Raw genomic sequence first — 20,744 nt, 5'->3', positions numbered from 1 at the left:
TTGCGAAAATCAGCAACGAGCGAACAACTCGGAATGACCCCCTTTATCTCCATCCACTTTATCTCCATCAAAGGCTTAGTAAATAGACACCTTAATACATATGGGCCTAGATTCATTGGTGGCTTCAGAGGTGGGACTGCAGCACAGTCCAAAATTCAAATAGGGAAGCCACACCAACTGTCAGTGAGCCCGCTTGGCGATGTTTGCCAAAGTTTGGAGTGGCAGTTGGTGTGACTCCCCTATTTGCAGGACAAAGGGGCCCGAGTGCACCGCACACACTGCACCCATTCTAGAAATGCCTATGCTACTGTCAGTTATCAGCTGTATATGCTGATTTCACTTCTCAGTGTAAGGTAAGATTGCTTTAACTAGATAGATAGATATATAGATAGATAGATATCAGTGGTGTAATGCAGACATATGATTTATCACCTTATTACAATGATCATGTGAATGCCTGATATGATAAACAGATTTTTGGTGATGCCACTCATCTGTTATAAAAAAAGCTACTGCTTGGTATCAAACTGTCATTAGTATTATAGTATATGACATTTTATAAAAATGTATTGTAAAATGAATGATCGATTAGATAGAAAAAGAGAAATAGATAGACTAATAGCAGTGGTAAAATGCTGATCGGTTGGAATTCATCACATCAGTAGACTGATCATGTGACATAATAATCAGCCTTGGTGATATCACTGCTTGGTATAGGACTGTCAGTTATCAACTGTATATTTCACTTACCACATGTAAGGTAACTTTGTTTTAACCTAAATGATACTGTAGATAGATGAAAGAGTGAGAAAGAAAGCTGACTTACAGTGCAAGCAGGTTCAGATTTATCACCTGATCATGTGACTGGCTAGCATCATCAGCCTTTATGATGTCACTAAGCCTGATTCAGATGTGGTTAGAGCTGCTATCGCTGCTGCTTACATGGAAGTAAAAGCGATAGCACTGATATGTTAATGCAACAGGACTCAGAGGCTTGACTTGCCTAAGTGATCCGAGCTGCATCCTAGGACACAGCATTGAATCACCTTTGACGCTGCTGCAAGTCCTATCAAGAGGCAATGAAATCTCTGTCCTCTGAGATTCTGGCCTCAGTACTCCCCTACAATGCCGGCGTCACACCTCCATTTTGTGAAACTAAGGTCATCACCCCCTCACTGCCCCAAAATGGCATCAGAATGTCAACTGACAGTCTGATGCCATACTGCGTCCTACTTCGCATACCCAAACTGCTTATATATACTTAAAAATGCTTGATCCAAATTTGTCAGTTTTGAGCTTTATCTTTTGCTATGACGACCCTTTGAGTGTAATTTAAGCTTTTTTTTAAGATTTTGTAGGTATTTTATAGAGTTCTTTAATCATGCATAAGTGAGTTAACCTGTTTTGCTGGTTTAGTAATTATCCAACCTGCTACCACACACAGAAATCATCAGAACATGACCTGTTGGGGAAGATTGAGGTTAAGAACCACTGCCTTATAGGCCCTACACATTGAGCGATCCGCTGCCGAGCTGCCCGACGGCGGATGCGGCTGACGGGCGACCTGGCAACGGGGGGGGGGGGGGGGAGCAGTGACGGGGGGAATGACGTTTTTTCACTCCCCCCGTCACCCGGCTCCATAGAAGTGCGGTCAAATATGGACGAGATCGTCCATATTGGCCTACATGCACAGGCGACGGGGCACCAGCGATGAACGAGCACGGGGCCGCGCATCGTTCATCACTTGTGCCTCCACACTCAAAGATATGAACGGTATCTCATTCATTAATGAACGAGATTTTTCATATCTTTGAGTATTATCGCCCAGTGTGTAAGGCCTATTAGATGAATGCTTATCAAACTGTCCTCAAGACACACTAACAGTCCATGTTTTAAGAATATCCATGCTTGAGCACAGATTTTCAAGTCAAAATGACAGGTATTAATTAAGCCATCTGTGCTCAAGCATTGAAAACCTTAAAACCTGGACTAATTGTGTTTTGAGAACAGAAGTCCTTATTCAGCAGCAAACGCTGCTGCGATGCGATTGCATTTCCCCAGGTCCAGGAGTAGTGCATACGCGCAGGGGCCCGGGGAGATGCGATCGCCTCTGCCTGATTGAGAGACAGAGGCGTTCATGGGGATGCTGTGGGCAGTGACGCGGCATTGCGGAGGTGGTGTGGCAAAAACATGGGTTGGAGCAGGCTGCGCTGGCAGGGGGCTTCCCATATAATTGAATTGTGAAGGCATCGCTGGCCGCCATTAGTATGCTGGACATGCGATCATAAGCAGTTGCAGTTTTGCTAATTTAGCAAAACTGCAACTGATACTGAATGAGGGTCAGAGTTTGAGAAGCACCGTCTTAGATCGGTAATGCAATGTTGCTTTGTAAGTCAGAATATACTGTCACACACAGGGTTACCAATGTCTGGACAGTGTCAAATAATATTGTACTCAGTGACTTTGGTGTAAACTTTTTTTAAATGGATGCATCTCATGCTGGGGGTCATTCCGAGTTGATCGTAGCTATGCTAAGTTTAGCACAGCTACGATCCTTAACTCAGACATGCGGGGGGATGCCCAGCACAGGGCTAGCCCGCCCTGCATATCAGTGCCGGCCCCCAGCAACAATACAAAAGCATCGCACAGAGGCAATGCCTGTGTATTTGAGGAGTCACTCCCGGCCAGCGCAGCTCCTGTGGCTGGCCGGGAGTTACTCGTCGCTCCCGCTGGCCGCAGCGGCTGCGTGACACGTCACGCAGCCACCGCGGCCCGCCCCCCGAACAGTCCGGCCACGCCTGCATTGGCCGGACCGCTCCCCCTAAACGGCGGCTAGACGCCACCGTTCATCCCCCTACCGCCTAGCGACCGCCTCTGTCTCAGAGGCGATTGCTAGGCAACGATGACTGCCATGCGCCGGCGCACTGCGGCTCCGGCGCATGCACAGTTTCTGACCCGATCGCGCGGCTGCAAAGAAGTGCAGCGTGCGATCGGGTCGGAATGACCCTCCCTATCCATTATAAATAGGGTTGCCACAATGGGGGTAATTCCAAGTTGATCGCAGCAGGAATTTTGTTAGCAGTTGGGCAAAACCATGTGCACTGCAGGGGAGGCAGATATAACGTGCAGAAAGAGTTAGATTTGGGTGGGTTATTTCGTTTCTGTGCAGGGTAAATACTGGCTGCTTTATTTTTACACTGCAAATTAGATTGCAGATTGAACACACCCCACCTAAATCTAACTCTCTCTGCACATGTTATATCTGCCCCACCTGTAGTGCACATGGTTTTGCCCAATTGCTATCAAAATTCCTGCTGCGATCAACTTGGAATTACCCCCATTATCTCTTTAATCCAGGACACATATGAATTACACAGCTTTTGTGGCTAGCTAAATTCAAGCCTGCATTTCTCCTGGGTTTAATCAGAACCTGTGTAAATCATAGCTGTCCTGGATTAAAGACATATTATGGCAACCCTAATTAAAAATTAACTAAATATGTAAACGCATACTCTGCATCTCACTGGACAACTGTTTATAGGATATATATAATTTGTAGAACATATACTAGTGTTACAACGTAGTCTGTATAATACGGTATCAAATTTTACCCATACGAACAATAAACATAGTTGACATATCAAAGCAGTATTATATTAAAACGTTGCAAAGACCTATTTGTTCATTATTCTTTTTCATACATTATCATTCTGTTTTCCTCAGATCATCAAGTGCAGTTAGCTGACAGGTGCAGGAATAATCATGTATTACCCTGACTGTTGCAGATAGCTAACAAGCATACAGTCTTTTGATTATTTTGTTTCATTACACAAACAAAGCTTTGTTGCTTTTAAACATGTCACGATGAATTTAGTCAAACTTCCACTGTAATGTAATGTCTAACCATGTTTTATAGGAAGATGAAAGTGTCATTATGCAAGCGTTCTTTATTATGAGTAGATAGGGCAGATTCTCATTCTAAATTCATAAGGGCCTTTATTGAAAATCTAGCAAACAAATATGTTGATTATATGAAATAATTAAGCTTTTGTAAATATAAAGTGCGTTCTGCGCTGGGATTTTTTTTCCTGAGTTATTGATTTTTTTTCCCTTCATTTGTAAATAAAAATATGATGGTAGGATTTAATTCTGTAAACAAACAAAAAAGTTTATTATATCTCAATTGGACAAGTTCCTGCACAGAATTCCAAGCTGCAGATGATATCCTGTTTATTGTTTTTTTGCAGAAAGCCAGTACTGACATAATGTGTATTTGGCATCAAACCTAGTCCTATTATGCAAGCCCAGGGGCAAGTGCTGAAGTGCTGACTGATACACATAAATGTGGAATTATTAAAAATCCTACCATTTCTAGATCCACACAGAACTTCTTTTTGCTGGAGAACAGTGATTTGTAGACTTTTCCAACACAAAATATACTGTATATATAATGAGGTTTTTTTTTAAATAAATATATTTTTCATTGCTAAAAGACAAAGGTGAAGTTTACAGTTGAAATCATGTGTTTTAGAGGTACAGAATGTATGGATCAGGTATGGGTTACCACCGGGCAGGGCAAATTAGTATAAAATTATGTATTCAAGACTGCCCACCATTTACTCGCCCCCCCTCCCCCCCACTGCCACTCCAGTTGCTTCCCCCTCTACATTCCATAGTATTGGCATGCATTGCTTTGTTGCATCATTCCCTTTGCACTATTTTTTAGCATTGCTCAGCAGAGCTAGGACAGACATACTTGACAAAGGGCTTAATTCAGACCTGATCGCAGCAGCAAAACTGTTCGTTAATGGGCAAAACCATGTGCACTGCAGGTTGGGCAAATATAACATGTGCAGAGAGAGTTAGATTTGGGTGGGCTGTGTTCAAACGGAAATCTAAATCACAGTGTAAAAATAAAGCAGCCAGTATTTACCCTACACTTAAACAAAATACCCCACCCAAATCTAACTCTCTCTGCACGTTATATCTGCACCCCCTGCAGTGTACATGGTTTTGCCCATTAGAGAACAATTTTACTGCTGCGATCAGGTCTGAATTAGGCCCAAAGTCTGGACTGATCGGAACTGTTCTGTCACCTTCAGGACAACTGGAAGGTATGAAATCATGTAGTAGGCTCTAACTTAGAGAGCTGTAGGTAGTTGTATTCATTCTCACGCTCGCCACGCTGTCGGTAAGCTGGCGGTCGGGCTCACGGCGCCGGTATGCTGGTCGCCGGGAGCCCGACCTCCGGCATACCATAGTGAACCCCAATTATACGTATGTACCAGATGACAAATATGTCAGCTACAATGTAACTTCTTGTGCGGATCCAAGCTTCCCATCATATTCAGAAGGGTCCTATTAAATCTTTCTGGCTGAGGATCTCCATGAGGGTGGTATGGAGTATTCCTTGAGTTCCTTATACCACAAAGGTTACATATATCCTGAATAGCTCGACTCTCAAAATCCCTCCCCTGGTCTGATAGCAGTCAGTCTGGAAAACCATAATGAATAAAAAATCATTCCCATACGATTTTGGCCCCGTTACTGCCCTGCTCTTTTGGAATAAAATGATCAGTGGCTACTAGGATGTTTCTAACCTGTCCTGAGTCCCCCTCCAGAGTCAAAAAGTCTAAGCAAACCAGGCCCACTGCTGGATATATTGACCATGGGTGCCAAAAGATGTGTTACCGGCGACCGGGATCCCAGCGCACATCATCCCGACCGGGATCCCAGCCACAGAATGCTGGTGGGGGAGCGAGTCCAATGACGCCCCTTGCAGGTTCACTGTGCTCGCCATGCTGCAGGCTCAGTGGTGAGCTATGCTTGCCACAGGTTATATTTCCACTAATATGTTAACGCAGCAGGAGCTGTCACACCTCTTACATGCACTAGTGATCCGAGCTGCGTCCTAGGATGCAGCATCGGATAAACTATGACACCATTGGCTGGCTGCGTGATCCATGGGGTTGCACAAGCCGGCTGCCACAGAACCAATAAAGAGGCCAGGAAATCTCTGTCATCTGATGAAGATTCTGGCTTCGTCACTCCCCCACAATGGTGGCAACATGACTCTGTTTTGTGAAATGGAGGCCATTACTGCCCCCTCCCTGCCCCAAAATGTCAGCAGACTGTCAATCACTGACAGTCTGCTGCCGATCTGTGGTCAGTGTCGCAGACCTATACTGCAAATATGCATCCTAATTCACTAATAGTGTACTAAGGGCCTGATTCAGAGATGGATGCGCATTTTGCCAGTCACCCACCTGCGACTTTATGCAAATGCTGCTAGAAATTCTTTCCTTGGTGTATATCCATGTGTATGAATGTACACTTTGAGTATTCTTAGACACTGTAACACTGCCTGGTGTGTCTTTGGACACCACCATAACACGCCCATATGACGGACATCTCCATGAGTCTGAATAGCCATCTACCAGTGATTACCCAGGAAAGCTCAGTACTTTTCCAAGACATTTCTGATAACGTGCTTCTTAATCACAACAGTGCCTTTGGGCCATATTCAGCTTCAGTTGCAAAATTGCAAATCACCCGATTATCAGATGACTGCACATGTGCTGCGATGGCCAAAATCCGATCGCAGGCCAAGCAAAGTGTGATCGCATAATGATTGCCAGGAAGTGTTCGTTGTGGGAGGTTACATGGCGTTTGTGATGCATGGTTGGAAAACGCAGGATTGTCATGGCCATTTTCATGGTGTGCATCTGACGTCAGGTGCAATTGCTGCATTTAAAAACATGCTGCTGCTGCGACTGGAGCCATGTATATCCTGTGTATGCATAGGTCAACCGGAATTGCGATGTTACTTGATTTCTGCGTATGCATCACAATTATGCGAATGCATCGGTGGGCATCTTTTATCTTTACGGGTGGATCTTTGCATACATTTTTTAGCAGAAGCAGTTCTGAGAAATTTGCAGTTTCTGTCTCAATAGCGATCCAAGCTTAATAAGGCCCTTTGTGCATATTTAAGAAAAAGCAGAATGCAAGTTGCAAAGTCTATGTATTGGCGCGATTTTGGGATCGGTGTGTCTATGGACACATCTGTATATCCATTTAGTTTCTAAGTGCAAGCTTTTTGATGTCTCCCTTATGCAGAGCCAGCCCTGGTATGCCTAGGGGCACAAGCAGCTTATGCTGATTAAAATGATATATTCTGCCTATATTCTGTGTGTGACTGTGGCTGTATGTGCATATGAAATGCTACGTTGCAGTGTACACCTGGAAATCACTGTAACGTAGCATTTCGTATGCAGCTACAGCCACAGTCGCACACAGAATATAGGCATGCTGCATGTAATTTTAATCATAAGAAGCTGCTTGTGCACCCTAGCCACATAGTAATACAAATAAGATGAATGTTCATCAAAAAAGGTGCCCAAAGTTAGCAGAGCTGCCAGCTGACTCCTGATGCATGGCGTATTGAGGCAAGATGTATGAGGATACATCTGTATCCAAGCAGAGGCAAAGACCACAGTGTTAGCGGCCATGTGAGTGCTGTGTGCAGGTGGGTTAGTAGTGGTTGGCATATTTGTAAGGGGCTTTATGTGTGTCATGTGTATAAATGAATTAATAATGTGTGGCATATGTGTAAGGTGCTCTATGTGTGTCATGTGTATAAGGGCATTAATAATGTGCGGTATGTGTAAGGGACTTTATGTGTATAAGGGCATTCATAATGTGCAGCATATGTGTAAGGGACTTTATGTGTATAAGGGCATTCATAATGTGCGGCATATGCGTAAGGGACATTATGTGTATAGGGGCATTAATAATGTGCGGCATATGTGTAAGGGACATTATGTGTATAAGGGCATTAATAAAGGTTGGCATAATGTGTAAGGCGCATTATGTTTATAAGGACATTGTTAATGTGTAAGGGGTATTATTGTGTGGTATTTGTGTATAAATGCATTACTAATGTGACATTATGTATATAACTTGCTCTACTGTGTGGCATAACGTATAGAAAGGGCACTAATGTGTGGTCTACTGTGAATACTGAGCAATATGGATTGGTGTAATGTGAATAAGGAGCAATTCAGTGTGATGTAATGTGAATAAGGGCCACTACTGTGAGGAGTAATGTATATAAGGTAAAGTGGTACTACTGTGTGATGTAATGTGATTTAGGGACACTATTGCATAATAAAATGTGAACATAGTTGCACTACTGTGTGGCGTAATTTGAATTGGGGGTACTATTGCGTAGCCATGCCCCTTCCCAGCAAGAACACACCCCTTTTTGGGCTGTGCGCCGAATGTGCACACTGTTCCTATTTAAAACATAGGGGGTAGGAGCACCAAAATGAGGATTGCTATGGGTGAGGGGTGATGGTGCTGGGAAAGGAGTGCAGTGTCAGAGGCAGAACTAGCAATGGTGCTAGGGGACACCAACCAAAATCATGCCTAGGGCATCATATTGGTTAGGGCCGGCTCTGCCCTTATGTGTTGATGTAATACGTTTGTCAGTGCTTACAAAGTTTTAGATTTCCGATTGATGCATTGTTGTAAAGTGTTTTACTGTGTTTTGTGTTCTTGCTTGTTTTTTTTTTGTAAGTTTATACAGTATGTTCTGGCATTTGTTTAGTTTGCTTTATTCTCACCACCAGCAGAATTATATTAAAGATCTGAAGTAATTTGCTGTATAATGTGCACTTATTAAATTTTATATTTTCATATCTTTTATAATAGAATTTCAGTTCAAACTTTGCAAACTGATTTGCTGAAAAATGTTACAACTTTCTACCACAGCCATAACAAAACAGTTTTCATTACTCATTAAATTAATCTATTATACAGTATCTTAGTAACATCTGTATTTGAACACAAGGGACCAAATATATTAAGCCTTAAAAAATGATAAAGTACCAGCTGAGCTTCCTAACTGCCATGTTACAGGCTATGTTTAAAAATGACAGGAGATGATTGGCTGGTCATTTATCACTTTTTATCTGTCTCCACTTTATCACTTTTTAATGCTTAATACATTTGGGCCAAGGTGTAGTATATGTTAAGACTAGCTCTCCTATGGAACTCCCTAGTCATTGAAAAGACCATAAAAAACAGTAATATGTACAAATGAGAATAACAATTGGTGCCAATTGTTATTTCTGTTTGTGTTTGCATTTATACTGGTTTATTTGCCTTTAAAAAATGGGATATATGTGAAATAATTTCTAAAGTAAATGCTGTATTATTATTATTATTTATTCATTAGATTTGTATGAGGTGTCCTTCTTCTGGATGACCATACGTGTTCTAAAACGAAATATGTGAATGTAATCATTTAAATCCGAAGTTAGTCACAAACTGATAACTGCAATTAAATTAGGTTTTTCTTTTATATATTTTCAAAATTTTCTTTCACGATAAAAAAAAAAAATGAAAATACCTTTTACGATGCTTTTTGAAATTGTACCTCAAATTGTAATATGGTGGTTAAACCATAAAATACATAGGTGACTTATATCCTCAAACAGCAATGATATTTAATTGTGCAGAACAAAATTATTATATTCTGATAAAAGGGTGCATTCCTTAACATGAACAACCTCTTTCTCTTGGAATTTGCAACAGCTCAGACCGGGCAGAGGTCACGTCTCCTCCAATACTTTTAAAGGGACTAAACCATTCTCATGCACTGTGCAAAAAATAAAGTAACAAATAAAAACCTGGCAACTTGTCCCACTACCATAAATCCTTAACAAACCCAAATGTACTGTACAGTCAGTAGCGGATCTTGCTACGGGCACACAGGATTTTTGCCCGGGGCACCGCCGCCATCCGTAGGTCGGCGCCACCGTGGCAATTTCCGCTACTGGTGGTGCCTCCCGATGCTGTGCGGTGCTGTACTGTCACTGCTGTGCGGGGCATGATGACATCATCGCGCACCGCACGGCATTGTGGGACCAGTACATAGACGCTAGGGGTCATAATTGACCTCTAGTGTTTATGGTGTGCTATGGGAGAGACGTCATGACGTCTCTCCCATAGATCTGAGGAGTGGCGCCGGCGGCCGGAGACGGAGGTCAGCAGCGGTCGGGAATCAGGAGCGCTATGCTGTGAAGAACGTCAGCGTGAGATCAGGTCAGAATGACCCCCCATGTCACAAGCATTGCACTGGCCTGCCTGGGATGGTGAGTATTAATTAATTTATTTTTATTTTATTTTTTGTAAGCGGCACAACTCTACTGGGGACACAAACGGGGGCACAACTCTACTGGGGGCAATACTACTGGAGGCACAAACGGGGGCACAACTCTACTGGGGGCAATACTACTGGAGTCACAAACCGGGGGCACAACTCTACTGGGGGCACAAACGGGGCCACAACTCTACTGGGGGCACAAACGGGGGCACAACTCTACAGGGGGCATAACTGACCATGCCCCTTTATGAAGCCACACCCCTATTTTTGACCGGGACGCCACAAGGGCTAGAACCGGCCCTGTGTACAGTAAGGCCGTCTAGGCTGGATTTGGACCAGCATGTAAAACACAAGTATGGGGTGAAAACTTCTCCCAGGCAGGCCAGTGCAATGCCAGAAACAGCATTGGCGCCCCCCCAATAGTTAAAACAGGACCAATGCACGACGTAGGCGCACGCCAAAAATATAGGGGAGTGGCTTAATGGGAAAGGGGCGTGACCACAAAATAATACCAATTCATATTACGCTGCACAGTAGTTTCCATTATTCAAATTACGCCGCACAGTAGTGCCAGTTACACACATTACGTCAGGTAGAGCCCCAAATTACACATTACGCCAGGTAGAGTACTCCTTTTACACATTACAGCAGCAAAGCCCCCCTTTTTACACATTACAGAAGCAGTATTCCCGTTTACACATTACGGCAGCAGAGCGGCGGTGGTTGCGGCCCTACGTGTGTTGCCGGCGGTCCTGCGCCGAGGCACTACTGGCACACACCTAGCTACAGCCCTGCCCTATACGACACACTACATAACTACACTATACCCCCATCATGCTGCACTACATACCTACACTATAACCCCCCATACCACAGACTACATCTGATACATCACTACACTGCAAGTGCATTACATGCCTCACAATAAAATTAAAACATCTCTATGCCTCTCTAATCTACTGTACATGAACTCACTGTGAGTCCTCTCCCCAATGGAGCATCAGACTGAGCCTGGGCAGCGACGTGCAGTGGAAGGAGAAGGCGGGCTTGACCACACTAATCTGGAGACAGCAAGCCAGCTAGAGTGGAAGAGGGCGGGCTGAGGAGAAGAAGGGGGTGGGCCTGGTCAGACGGACAGGAGGGAGCTATGTAGAGGGGTTGAAGGAGGCGGGCTAAGGGGAAGAAGTGGCGGGCTAATGGAGTGAAGGGTCTGGGATTTGTCCTATGGACGGGAGTTGAGAGGAAGCAGCATAGAAACAGCATAGAAACAGGGCGTGACTGGTCAACCAATGCAGTAGCTGGCCTGGAGACACGGCAGTGGAGAGTGGTGAGGGAGCATCCAATGCTTGTATCAAAGCCGCCTGCCTCCCCTGCCCGCCGCTGCTGCGCTGACTTGTGGTGTGCGCTCAGCACCTTGGCTGCTGAGCGGTGTGCTCAGCAGCAGAGGAGCTGAGTGCACACCACAAGTCAGCACTGCAGCGGCGGGCAGGGGAGGCGGGCGGCTTTGATGCGCTCAGCAGCAGAGGTGCTGAGCGCACACCACAAGTCAGCGCAGCAGCGGCGGCAGGCAGGGGAGGCAGGCGGCTTTGATTGAGAGAAAGCTGCCGCGTTGGTGGTGATGCCAGATGGTGCGCCCACAGTGCATTTGCGCTGTGGGCAAGGCACCTCTGGCACACACCTAGTTACGGCCCTGATACCCAGCAGAGTGCTGCTTTTCCTGGGTATTGTGTGCTGGTCCCAATCCTCTCTGTGTCTCATGCTGTCTGGGGTTGCTGTGCTTTCTCACTATTTGTGTTCTCACTGCATTGTGTTTATTCACATAACTCTGTGTGTTTTTGCAATAGAATGTCTGGGAAAAAGACTGTGTGTCCCTCATGTAACAATAGGTTTACAGCTTCACCAGAAGGGCCTCTCTTATGTAACCAGTGTTCTATACCCTCTCAGGGTAGTAGTCTGCAGGAACCTGAATGGTTAGAATCATTCAAAAGCATGATTAGTACTATTAATACAGAGTTAGCTACTGCCAGACAGGAAAGTTAGACCCTTAAACAATCTGTAGATAATCTTTTTGTTAAGGCTGCTGACCACAGACAGACTCCTCAGCCCCCTCTGTTGGTTTCTCATAAACGCACGTTCCCACAGTTATTCCAGTCTGACTCTGAGACTAAATTACTTGACCTGGATGAAGGGGAGGGTAACATGTAGGATGATAATTCTCTGTCCCTGGGGGTTGAGGCCCTAATTTATGCTATTAGGGAGGTCCTCAACATACCGGATAAGGAGACAGAACCAGAAGAGGAATTGTTTTTCAATATAAAACCAAAATCCTCTGCCACTTTTCCTATATCTAAGGAATTAAACTCCCTTTCCAGGGAGGCATGGGTCAATCCTGACAAGAAATTCAAGATTCCCCAGCGGTTATTAAATTCCTTTCCTTTTCCCCCTGAGGATAGGAAAGTATGGGAAAATCCCCCCGTCTGTGGATACTTCTGTGTCCAGGCTGTCACGAAAACTTTTACTGCCTGTACCTGGGGCTATCTCTCTCAAAGATCCAGTTGACCACAAAATTGAGACTACACTCAAATCAATCTATACTGCGGTGGGCGTAGCTCAAATGCCCACTATAGCTTGCGGCTGGATTTCCAGAGCCATGGTAAAATTATCTGATAATATAATAAATGGGATTGACTCCCTACCTCAAGAGGAGATCATTACACTGCTACATCATATTCAGGATGCTGCAAATTTTATGAGTGAGGCCGTTAAAGAATTATGTCTCATCAATGGCCATAGCTCTCCTATGGCAGTCTCGGCTCGCAGAGCTCTATGGCTGCAACTACGATCAGCGGATGCTGACTCCAAGAAAGGTGTGGAAAATCTTACTTTTACAGGAGATGCCTTGTTTGGAGAAGAACTTAACAAGTGGATTTCTCAGGTGACGGCGGGTAAGTCTACCTATCTGCCCTCGCCTGCACCTCCTGCTAGATGTCCCTACCCTGGGCCCTCACTGCAGTCCTTTCGTGTGGCCAGATTCAGAGACAGAGCCAGAGGCGCCTCAAATGCTGCTAGAGGAAACCGCGGTAAGTCCTGTAAACTGGCGGCTGCTGGATCTCTGGACCAGGCCTCCGCATCCTCTTCCACGAAGCCCTCCGCGTGACTGTTGGCAGCAGGGCGACTTTCAGGTAGGTGCTCGCCTTCAACACTTTGCCCACGTGTGGGCACAGTCATGCCGGGATCCTTGAGTGAGGGACCTCATATCTCAAGGGTACGGGTTAGAATTTCAAGCACCACCTCCTCTCAGATTCTTCAAGTCCAGCTTACCAGCTTCACCCATAGCAAGAGTTATCTTACAGGATGCCATTCAAAATGTGCTACAAACGGAAATTGTTTTCCCAGTACCTCCTCTGTTGCACAACAGGGTTTTTTACTCCAGCCTTTTTGTTGTACTGAAACTGGACAGTTTGGTACGGCCCATCTTGAACCTAAAATCTTTGAACCCGTATCTACGAGTGTTCAAATTCAAGATGAAGTCCCTGAGTGGTCTCCAGTCTGGACGAGGGGGAGTTCCTAGTATCCCTGGATGTCAAGGATGCTAACCTACATATCCCAATATGGCCCCCTCATCAGGCTTACCTCCAGTTCGCAATACTAGACCACCACTTCCAGTTTCAGGCCTTACCCTTTGGTCTCTCCACAGCCCCAAGTGTATTCACAAAAGTCATGGCAGAGATGATGCTGCAGTTACGCAAGATGGGGTCAACATAGTCCCCTTTTTGGATGATAAATAGGGACAGTTGGGTGGTATGCTTTGCATCTTTAACTAACTTTAACCACTACTTTCATTGTCGAAAAACTATGAAACCCATGACATCTCTGATGGTCTTAAGTGGTATCTTACAAAACAACCCATTTTAAACATTCATCTTGTACCACTACAACCAAAGACAGGGAGCACCAGTTACAGAAAATGCAATAGAACAAGAAATTTGTGGAGGCTTCTTAGGCAACACCTTTGTTAGATCTGTTTCTATACCACCCAAGTAGCCCACCATTATGTGCTAATCACTAAATAAACACAAGTCTGTCATCAATGCCACTATAATGTACTATAGATATCAGCAAATATTCATTCCTCCTTTCAGTTATCATAAACCTATGGACAAGACATAAAACAAAATATATTAAATCAAACTATATAAGGTACATATAAGCCTTGCATGCTAGATATATAATACATTACAGTTTAATAGGCAAGATGTGACAAGACATTACTAAGCAACGAACAGAAGCGAGTTTCCAGTTTAAATCCCAATAATGTTAGAGTCCATCCTGTTACTAGTTAATTCTTATACCTCAATTGTGTATATAAAATGGCAGGGATATAAGTGCATGTGTATAAAGATAGTAAATGTGTGTAAAGATAGAAATAATGTATGCAAGTGTGATATGAGTGTTTCTTTTTGGTGAACTTGTATATATGTGTGTTAAGGGGGTAATTCCAAGTTGATCGCAGCAGGATTTTTGATAGCAATTGGGCAAAACCATGGCCCTCATTCCGAGTTGTTCGCTCGCAAGGCGAATGTAGCAGAGTTACACACGCTAAGCCGCCGCCTACTGGGAGTGAATCTTAGCTTCTTAAAATTGCGACCGACGTACGCGCAATATTGCGATTACAAACGAGTTAGCAGTTTCAGAGTAGCTCCAGACTTACTCTGCCTGTGCGATCATTTCAGTGCTTGTCGTTCCTGGTTGACGTCACAAACACACCCAGCGTTCGCCCAGGCACTCCCACCGTTTCCCCGGCCACTCCTGCGTTTTTTCCGGAAACGGTAGCGTTTTCAGCCACACGCCCCTGAAACGCCGTGTATCCGCCCAGTAACACCCATTTCCTGTCAATCACATTACGATCGCCGGAGCGAAGAAAAAGCCGTGAGTAAAAATACTTTCTTCATAGTAAAGTTACTTGGCGCAGTCGCAGTGCGAACATTGCGCATGCGTACTAAGCGGATTTTCACTGCGATGCGATGAAAAATACCGAGCGAACAACTCGGAATGAGGGCCCATGTGCACTGCAGGGGAGGCAGATATAACATGTGCAGAAAGAGTTAGATTTGGGTGGGTTATTTTGTTTCTGTGCAGGGTATATACTGTCTGCTTTATTTTTACACTGCAAATTAGATTGCAGATTGAACACACCACACCCAAATCTAACTCTCTCTGCACATATTATATCTGCCTCCCCTGCAGTGCACATGGTTTTGCCCAATTGCTAACAAAAATCCTGCTGCGATCAACTTGGAATTACCACCTAAGAGAGAGAGATGAAAAAGCATGTGAGAGGGAGTGCCTGTGTGAAAGATCAGTGGAGGAGAGAAAGCATTGCAAAATGGCTGACAAGGAAAGTATTGAGTAAGACTGTATAAGAAGCATAGAAGACCAGAGCTGTAGGACAGATGGGTATATGTCAGACTGTAGGCATTAACTAGTATAGTAAGGGTTGCTAGTATTACAGGAAGTGTAATGGAGAGCTGGTACCTGGTAGTGTGGAAGTTTGCTGAAGATGAAGAGGCCACGCGGGGAGCATATAAATTGTGTAGTGGTGTGGTCGCAGATGGATGCTTATAGAGGGAGTCAGATCTCTGCGATGTATGATTGTTTTATTCTGCTTCATAGAGCAGTGATGGCTAACCTTGACACTCCAGCTGTTGTTGAACTACACATCCCAGCATGCCATGCATCAGTTTTAGCATGGCCAAATAGCAAAACTGTAGCAGGGCATGCTGGGATGTGTAGTTAAACAACAGCTGGAGTGTCAAGGTTAGCCATCACTGGCATCGTGCAAACTCTTTCAATGTGGAGCCCACACAATTGTGTGCCCCTACCTTTTAAAGGGGTGGGGCTCTTTCCAAGCATCTTTTGCTCTGTTGACCAAATGCATTATTAAAATTGTGACCCCTGGAATAGCAACTATAGTGGACATGGTCCCTGTGACATGGTCCCTTTCTCCCCCATAGAGATACCAACCTGCACTGAGCCACATGTAGCTGCTGGGGCCTAAAACATGACGGGTAGCCGCCTGACTTGGCAGCTAGGCTGCGTAGGCAGGGATCTACTCTTCAGATGCGAAAGCATCGCCGCTGTACGATGCTTTTGCATGTCTGTGGGGGTAGGGCCTGGCATGCAGGGCGGACTAGCCCTGTGCTGGGCGTACCCCCGCATGTCAGAGATTTTGATCGTAGATGTGCGTTTTGTTTGCACATCTACGATCAGCTCTGAACTAGGCCCTAAGTGTAGGACGTCAGGTGCACTTTGAGCAATGCAATGAAAAGCCTCATATACAGTACAAACAAATGATTCCTAAAGAATATTTAAGATTGCAGATGCTGCTCCTAAGTCACTTCCATCATCTGTACATTGTAAATCGCCACCATACCATATTTGTCATCCTAGCCTTTAACACTATTTAAATGTTGTTTAAAGATCTAATTATTTCTTCTGCTGAGCTCTAGTAGAGGAAATACTGTATAGTAAGTATTTCATTTTTTTTTTTCAGACTAATTCTGAAAGTGAAGAAACATCTCAGGATACACCATTGTCTGTAAAAACATCTAGCGTGTTATCAGATTCCAGATTAGAAGCCTTCCATGCACATATGGCAACACATGCTGTAGATAAGGAACTGTGTCTGCAGTGGTACTTTCCAACCTTGGAAAAAAGGAAAAACATGGTAACATATTTATTCAGCAATTTGACACTTTGCATTTTTCTCAAATGCTTTTACATAATTTATAAACAAAAAGTGTATTTTACAAGTTACTTTAAGTGTGTCCTTTCTCCATCATCAGTGTAATAAGCTATGTTCTCCTCTAGATATATGATGGAGACTTGAGTTAGGTTCATCATACACTATATGGAGAAAAGTATTTGCCCCACACCTGTTAATAATACAATGTAGGAGTTTCAATCAGACCCGTTGCTACAGGTGTATAAAATCAAGCACCTAGCCATGCAGTCTTCATTTCCAAATAGTTGTGATACAAAATGGGTCATTCTAAAGAGCTCAGTGACTTCATGCGTGGTACTGTGATAAAATACCACTTTGCAATAAGACGGTTGTGAAATTTCATCCCTGCTGGATCTTCCATGGTCAACTCTGATATTATTAGAAAGTGGAAACGTTTAGGCACAACAGCAACTCAGCCACGAAGCGGAAAACCTTGTGAAATCACAGAGTGGGGTCAATGACTGCTAAAACGCTGCTTTCTATTCCAACATGACTGTGCCCCAGTGCACAAATCAAGGACTATAAAAATATGGTTTGATGAGTTTGCTGTGGAAGAACTTGACTGATCCACACAGAGCCATGATCTCAACCCCATTAAGCACCTTTGGGATGAACTGAAGTGGAGATTGTGTACCAGGCCTTCTCGTTCAACATCAGTGCCTGACCTCATAAGTGCTCTAAAGAATGGATGGCCACAAATTCCCACAGAAACACTCCAAAATTGTTGAAAAGCTTTCCAAGAAGCTGTTATAGCTGCAAAAGGGGGACCAACTTCATATTAAAGAATTTGTATTTGAATACAATGTCATCACAGTGAAATACGTGATTTCTCTGTGGTGTCCATCTTCTTAAATAAGATGTTTTGATAAACAGACTAGATAGATAGATAGAGGGCCAGATAGAGATATAGAAGAGATAGATAGGTATGAGAGAAATAGTTATAGATAGCTAACACCGAAAATAATTGTCTTATTATGAAAATTAAGTTAAGTCTGTAAAGTATTAGACTTTATATGTAAAAATGTATACATTTACCAAGCTTTTTTGTTACGGTTTGCAGTTGCACACATACTGTATATTGACCATGGACATGTTCAAGTTGCTATATACATAGCGGATAGAGGGGCTAATTCAGTAAGGATAGCAAATCTGCTAATTTTGCGCGCATGCTGGGGGTCGCCCAACATACTGACCGACGCCTCCCCCCCCCCCCGACAACCAGAAATTGCAATCGTTTCGCAATTTCTGCTTATCAGCAGAAACTAAAGATGGCTCCTGCTGGCGCAGCTTAGCTGCAGCCGCAGGAGTCCCAACGCCATTTTACCTGTCGCGGCGGCTGCGTGTAATGTCACGCAGCTGCCGCAACCATTCCCCTGATACGCCCCCGTTCGCACCGCACTGCCCACTGTTCGGGTCGCCCCGCGCCCGCAATGTTCTGTCTCCTCCCTGGAAATGGAGCATTGCCGCCCCCCTCCCGCCCTGCGACCGCCTCTGCCTGATTGACAGGCAGAGGCGAATGCATTTTCTGCGGCCCCCTGCAGAAAGTGCGATCGCATGTGCAGTACGGGCGCTGCACATGCGCCCGCCGGCCCACTGCAAAGATTCCAGTTGAATCGCGATTTGCGATCCAACCTGAATTAGCCCCAGAATGTGAATGAAGGTAGAACAAATACAGGGAGTTCGGACAGTCCCTCCGCAATGAGCACTAGCTCTGGCTCTGGCTGCAGACTTCCTCTGGGAGGCCAGAGAAGAACACCACTTAATGTAGATAACAAACTCTCTATTTTGTCATGTAAATAATGTGTTTAAAAGCAATTATGTTGTCATACTACTTAGCACACATTTTTTGCAGGTAGACTTGCACATAGTCACTGTGGAGGTAATTTTTGAACTCCCTGAGTTTATAATATACTTTTTTTAACACTAGATAATAGAATTAATTATAATTTCTCTTACATCCTAGAGGATGCTGGGGACTCTGTAAGGACCATGGGGTATAGACGGCTCCGCAGGAGACATGGGCACTGTAAAGCTTTAGAATGGGTGTGCACTGGCTCCTCCCTCTATGCCCCTCCTCCAGACCTCAGTTAGTTCCTGTGCCCAGTGGAGACTGGATGCACTGCAGGGGAGCTCTCCTGAGTTTCTCTGAAAAAGCTTTTGTTAGGTTTATTATTTTCAGGGAGCACTGCTGGCAACAGGCTCCCTGCTTCGTGGGACTGATGGGAGAGAAGCAGACCTACTTAAATGATAGGCTCTGCTTCTTAGGCTACTGGACACCATTAGCTCCAGAGGGAGTCAGAACTCAGGTCTCACCCTCGCCGTTCGGCCCAGAGCCGCGCCGCCGTCCTCCTCTTAGAGCCGGAAGATATAAGCGGGGTGAGTTTAAGAAGAAAGAAGACTTCAAAGGCGGCAGAAGACTTCAGATCTTCATGAGGTAACGCGCAGTGGTAACGCTGCGCGCCATTGCTCCCAGCTCACACACACAGGCGCCACAGTAAGGGTGCAGGGCGCTGGGGGGCGCCCCCTGGGCAGCATAAATATACCTCAGATAAGACTGGCAGAGTACTTATATATACTGTAGAGGCTATATAATTCCAAATCCCCCGCCAGAGCGGGACCGAAGCCCGCCGTCGGGGGGGGGGGGGGGGGGGGGGGGGCGGAGCTTGATCCTCCAGCACTAACCAGTGCCATTTTCTCCTCAGCATGCTGCAGAGAAGCGGCCCCGGACTCTCCCCTGCTGTTAGCTAGTACAGAGGGCCAAAACAAAGGGGGGGGGGGCACATTATTTGGCGCAAAAATTTGGTGTTTTTACACATATATATATATAAAAAAGCGCTGACAGGCTGGGATTTTTGTCTCAGTGTACAGTGGCGCTGGGTGTGTGCTGGCATACTCTCTCTCTGTCTCTCCTAAGGGCCTTATTGTAGGTCAGTCCCCATAATATTAGGTATCCCAGTGTGTGTGGGGGGTGTCAGTACGTGTGTGTCGACATGTCTGAGGTGGAAGGCTCATTTAGGGAGGAGGCAGAGCAGATGATTGTGGTGTCTCCGTCGGCGCCGCCGACACCTGATTGGATGAATATGTGGAATATTTTAAATGCTAATGTGACTTTATTACACAAAAGATTGGACAAAGCTGAGTCCAAGGAAAAAGCAGGGAGTCAATCCATAGCTTTGACTGTGTCACAGGGCCCTTCGGGGTCTCAGAAACGTCCCCTTTCACAGGTAGTAGACACTGATACCGACACGGATTCCGACTCCAGTGTCGACGATGATGATGATAAGTGGCACCCAAGGGTGGCCAAGAGTATTCAATATATGATTGTTGCAATAAAAGATGTTTTGCATATCACTGAGGTCCCCTCTGTCCCTGACACAAGGGTCTGCAGGTTTAAGGAAAAGAAACCTGAGGTAACTTTTCCCCCATCTCACGAGCTGAATGCCCTGTTTGAAAAAGCTTGGGAAACTCCAGACAAGAAACTGAAGATTCCCAAGAGAATTATTATGGCGTAACCTTTCCACTCCCAGGACAGGTTACGGTGGGAATCCTAACCCACGGTGGACAAGGCTTTAACGTGCTTGTCAAAAAAGGTGGCGCTACCATCCCCTGATACGGCAGCCCTCAAGGATCCTGCTGATCACAGACAGGAAACTACCTTAAAATCAATTTATACACATACGAGTGCCCTACTAAGGCCGGCAGTAGCGTCGGCATGGGTGGGTAGCGCAGTTGCAGCGTGGGGCAGATACCTTGTCATCTGACATTGACACCCTAGATAAAGATACCATT

The 20,744-nt window shown here is 44.9% G+C and overlaps 1 protein-coding gene across 2 annotated transcripts in view; it reads left to right on the top strand.

The window, feature by feature from the left end:
• Window positions 1-20,744, top strand: part of CFAP54 (cilia and flagella associated protein 54) — a 736,502-nt gene that overhangs the window by 679,662 nt on the left and 36,096 nt on the right. For both annotated transcript variants that reach the window (XM_063927747.1, XM_063927746.1), the window contains exon 65: window positions 16,725-16,898. In XM_063927747.1, the coding sequence (XP_063783817.1) occupies window positions 16,725-16,898 (174 nt within the window). The remainder of the gene's footprint in view (window positions 1-16,724; window positions 16,899-20,744) is intronic.

Source organism: Pseudophryne corroboree, chromosome 6 (assembly GCF_028390025.1).
Source record: "Pseudophryne corroboree isolate aPseCor3 chromosome 6, aPseCor3.hap2, whole genome shotgun sequence".
Classification (NCBI taxonomy): domain Eukaryota; kingdom Metazoa; phylum Chordata; class Amphibia; order Anura; family Myobatrachidae; genus Pseudophryne; species Pseudophryne corroboree.
This window is presented reverse-complemented; position numbering and strand designations above follow the sequence as displayed.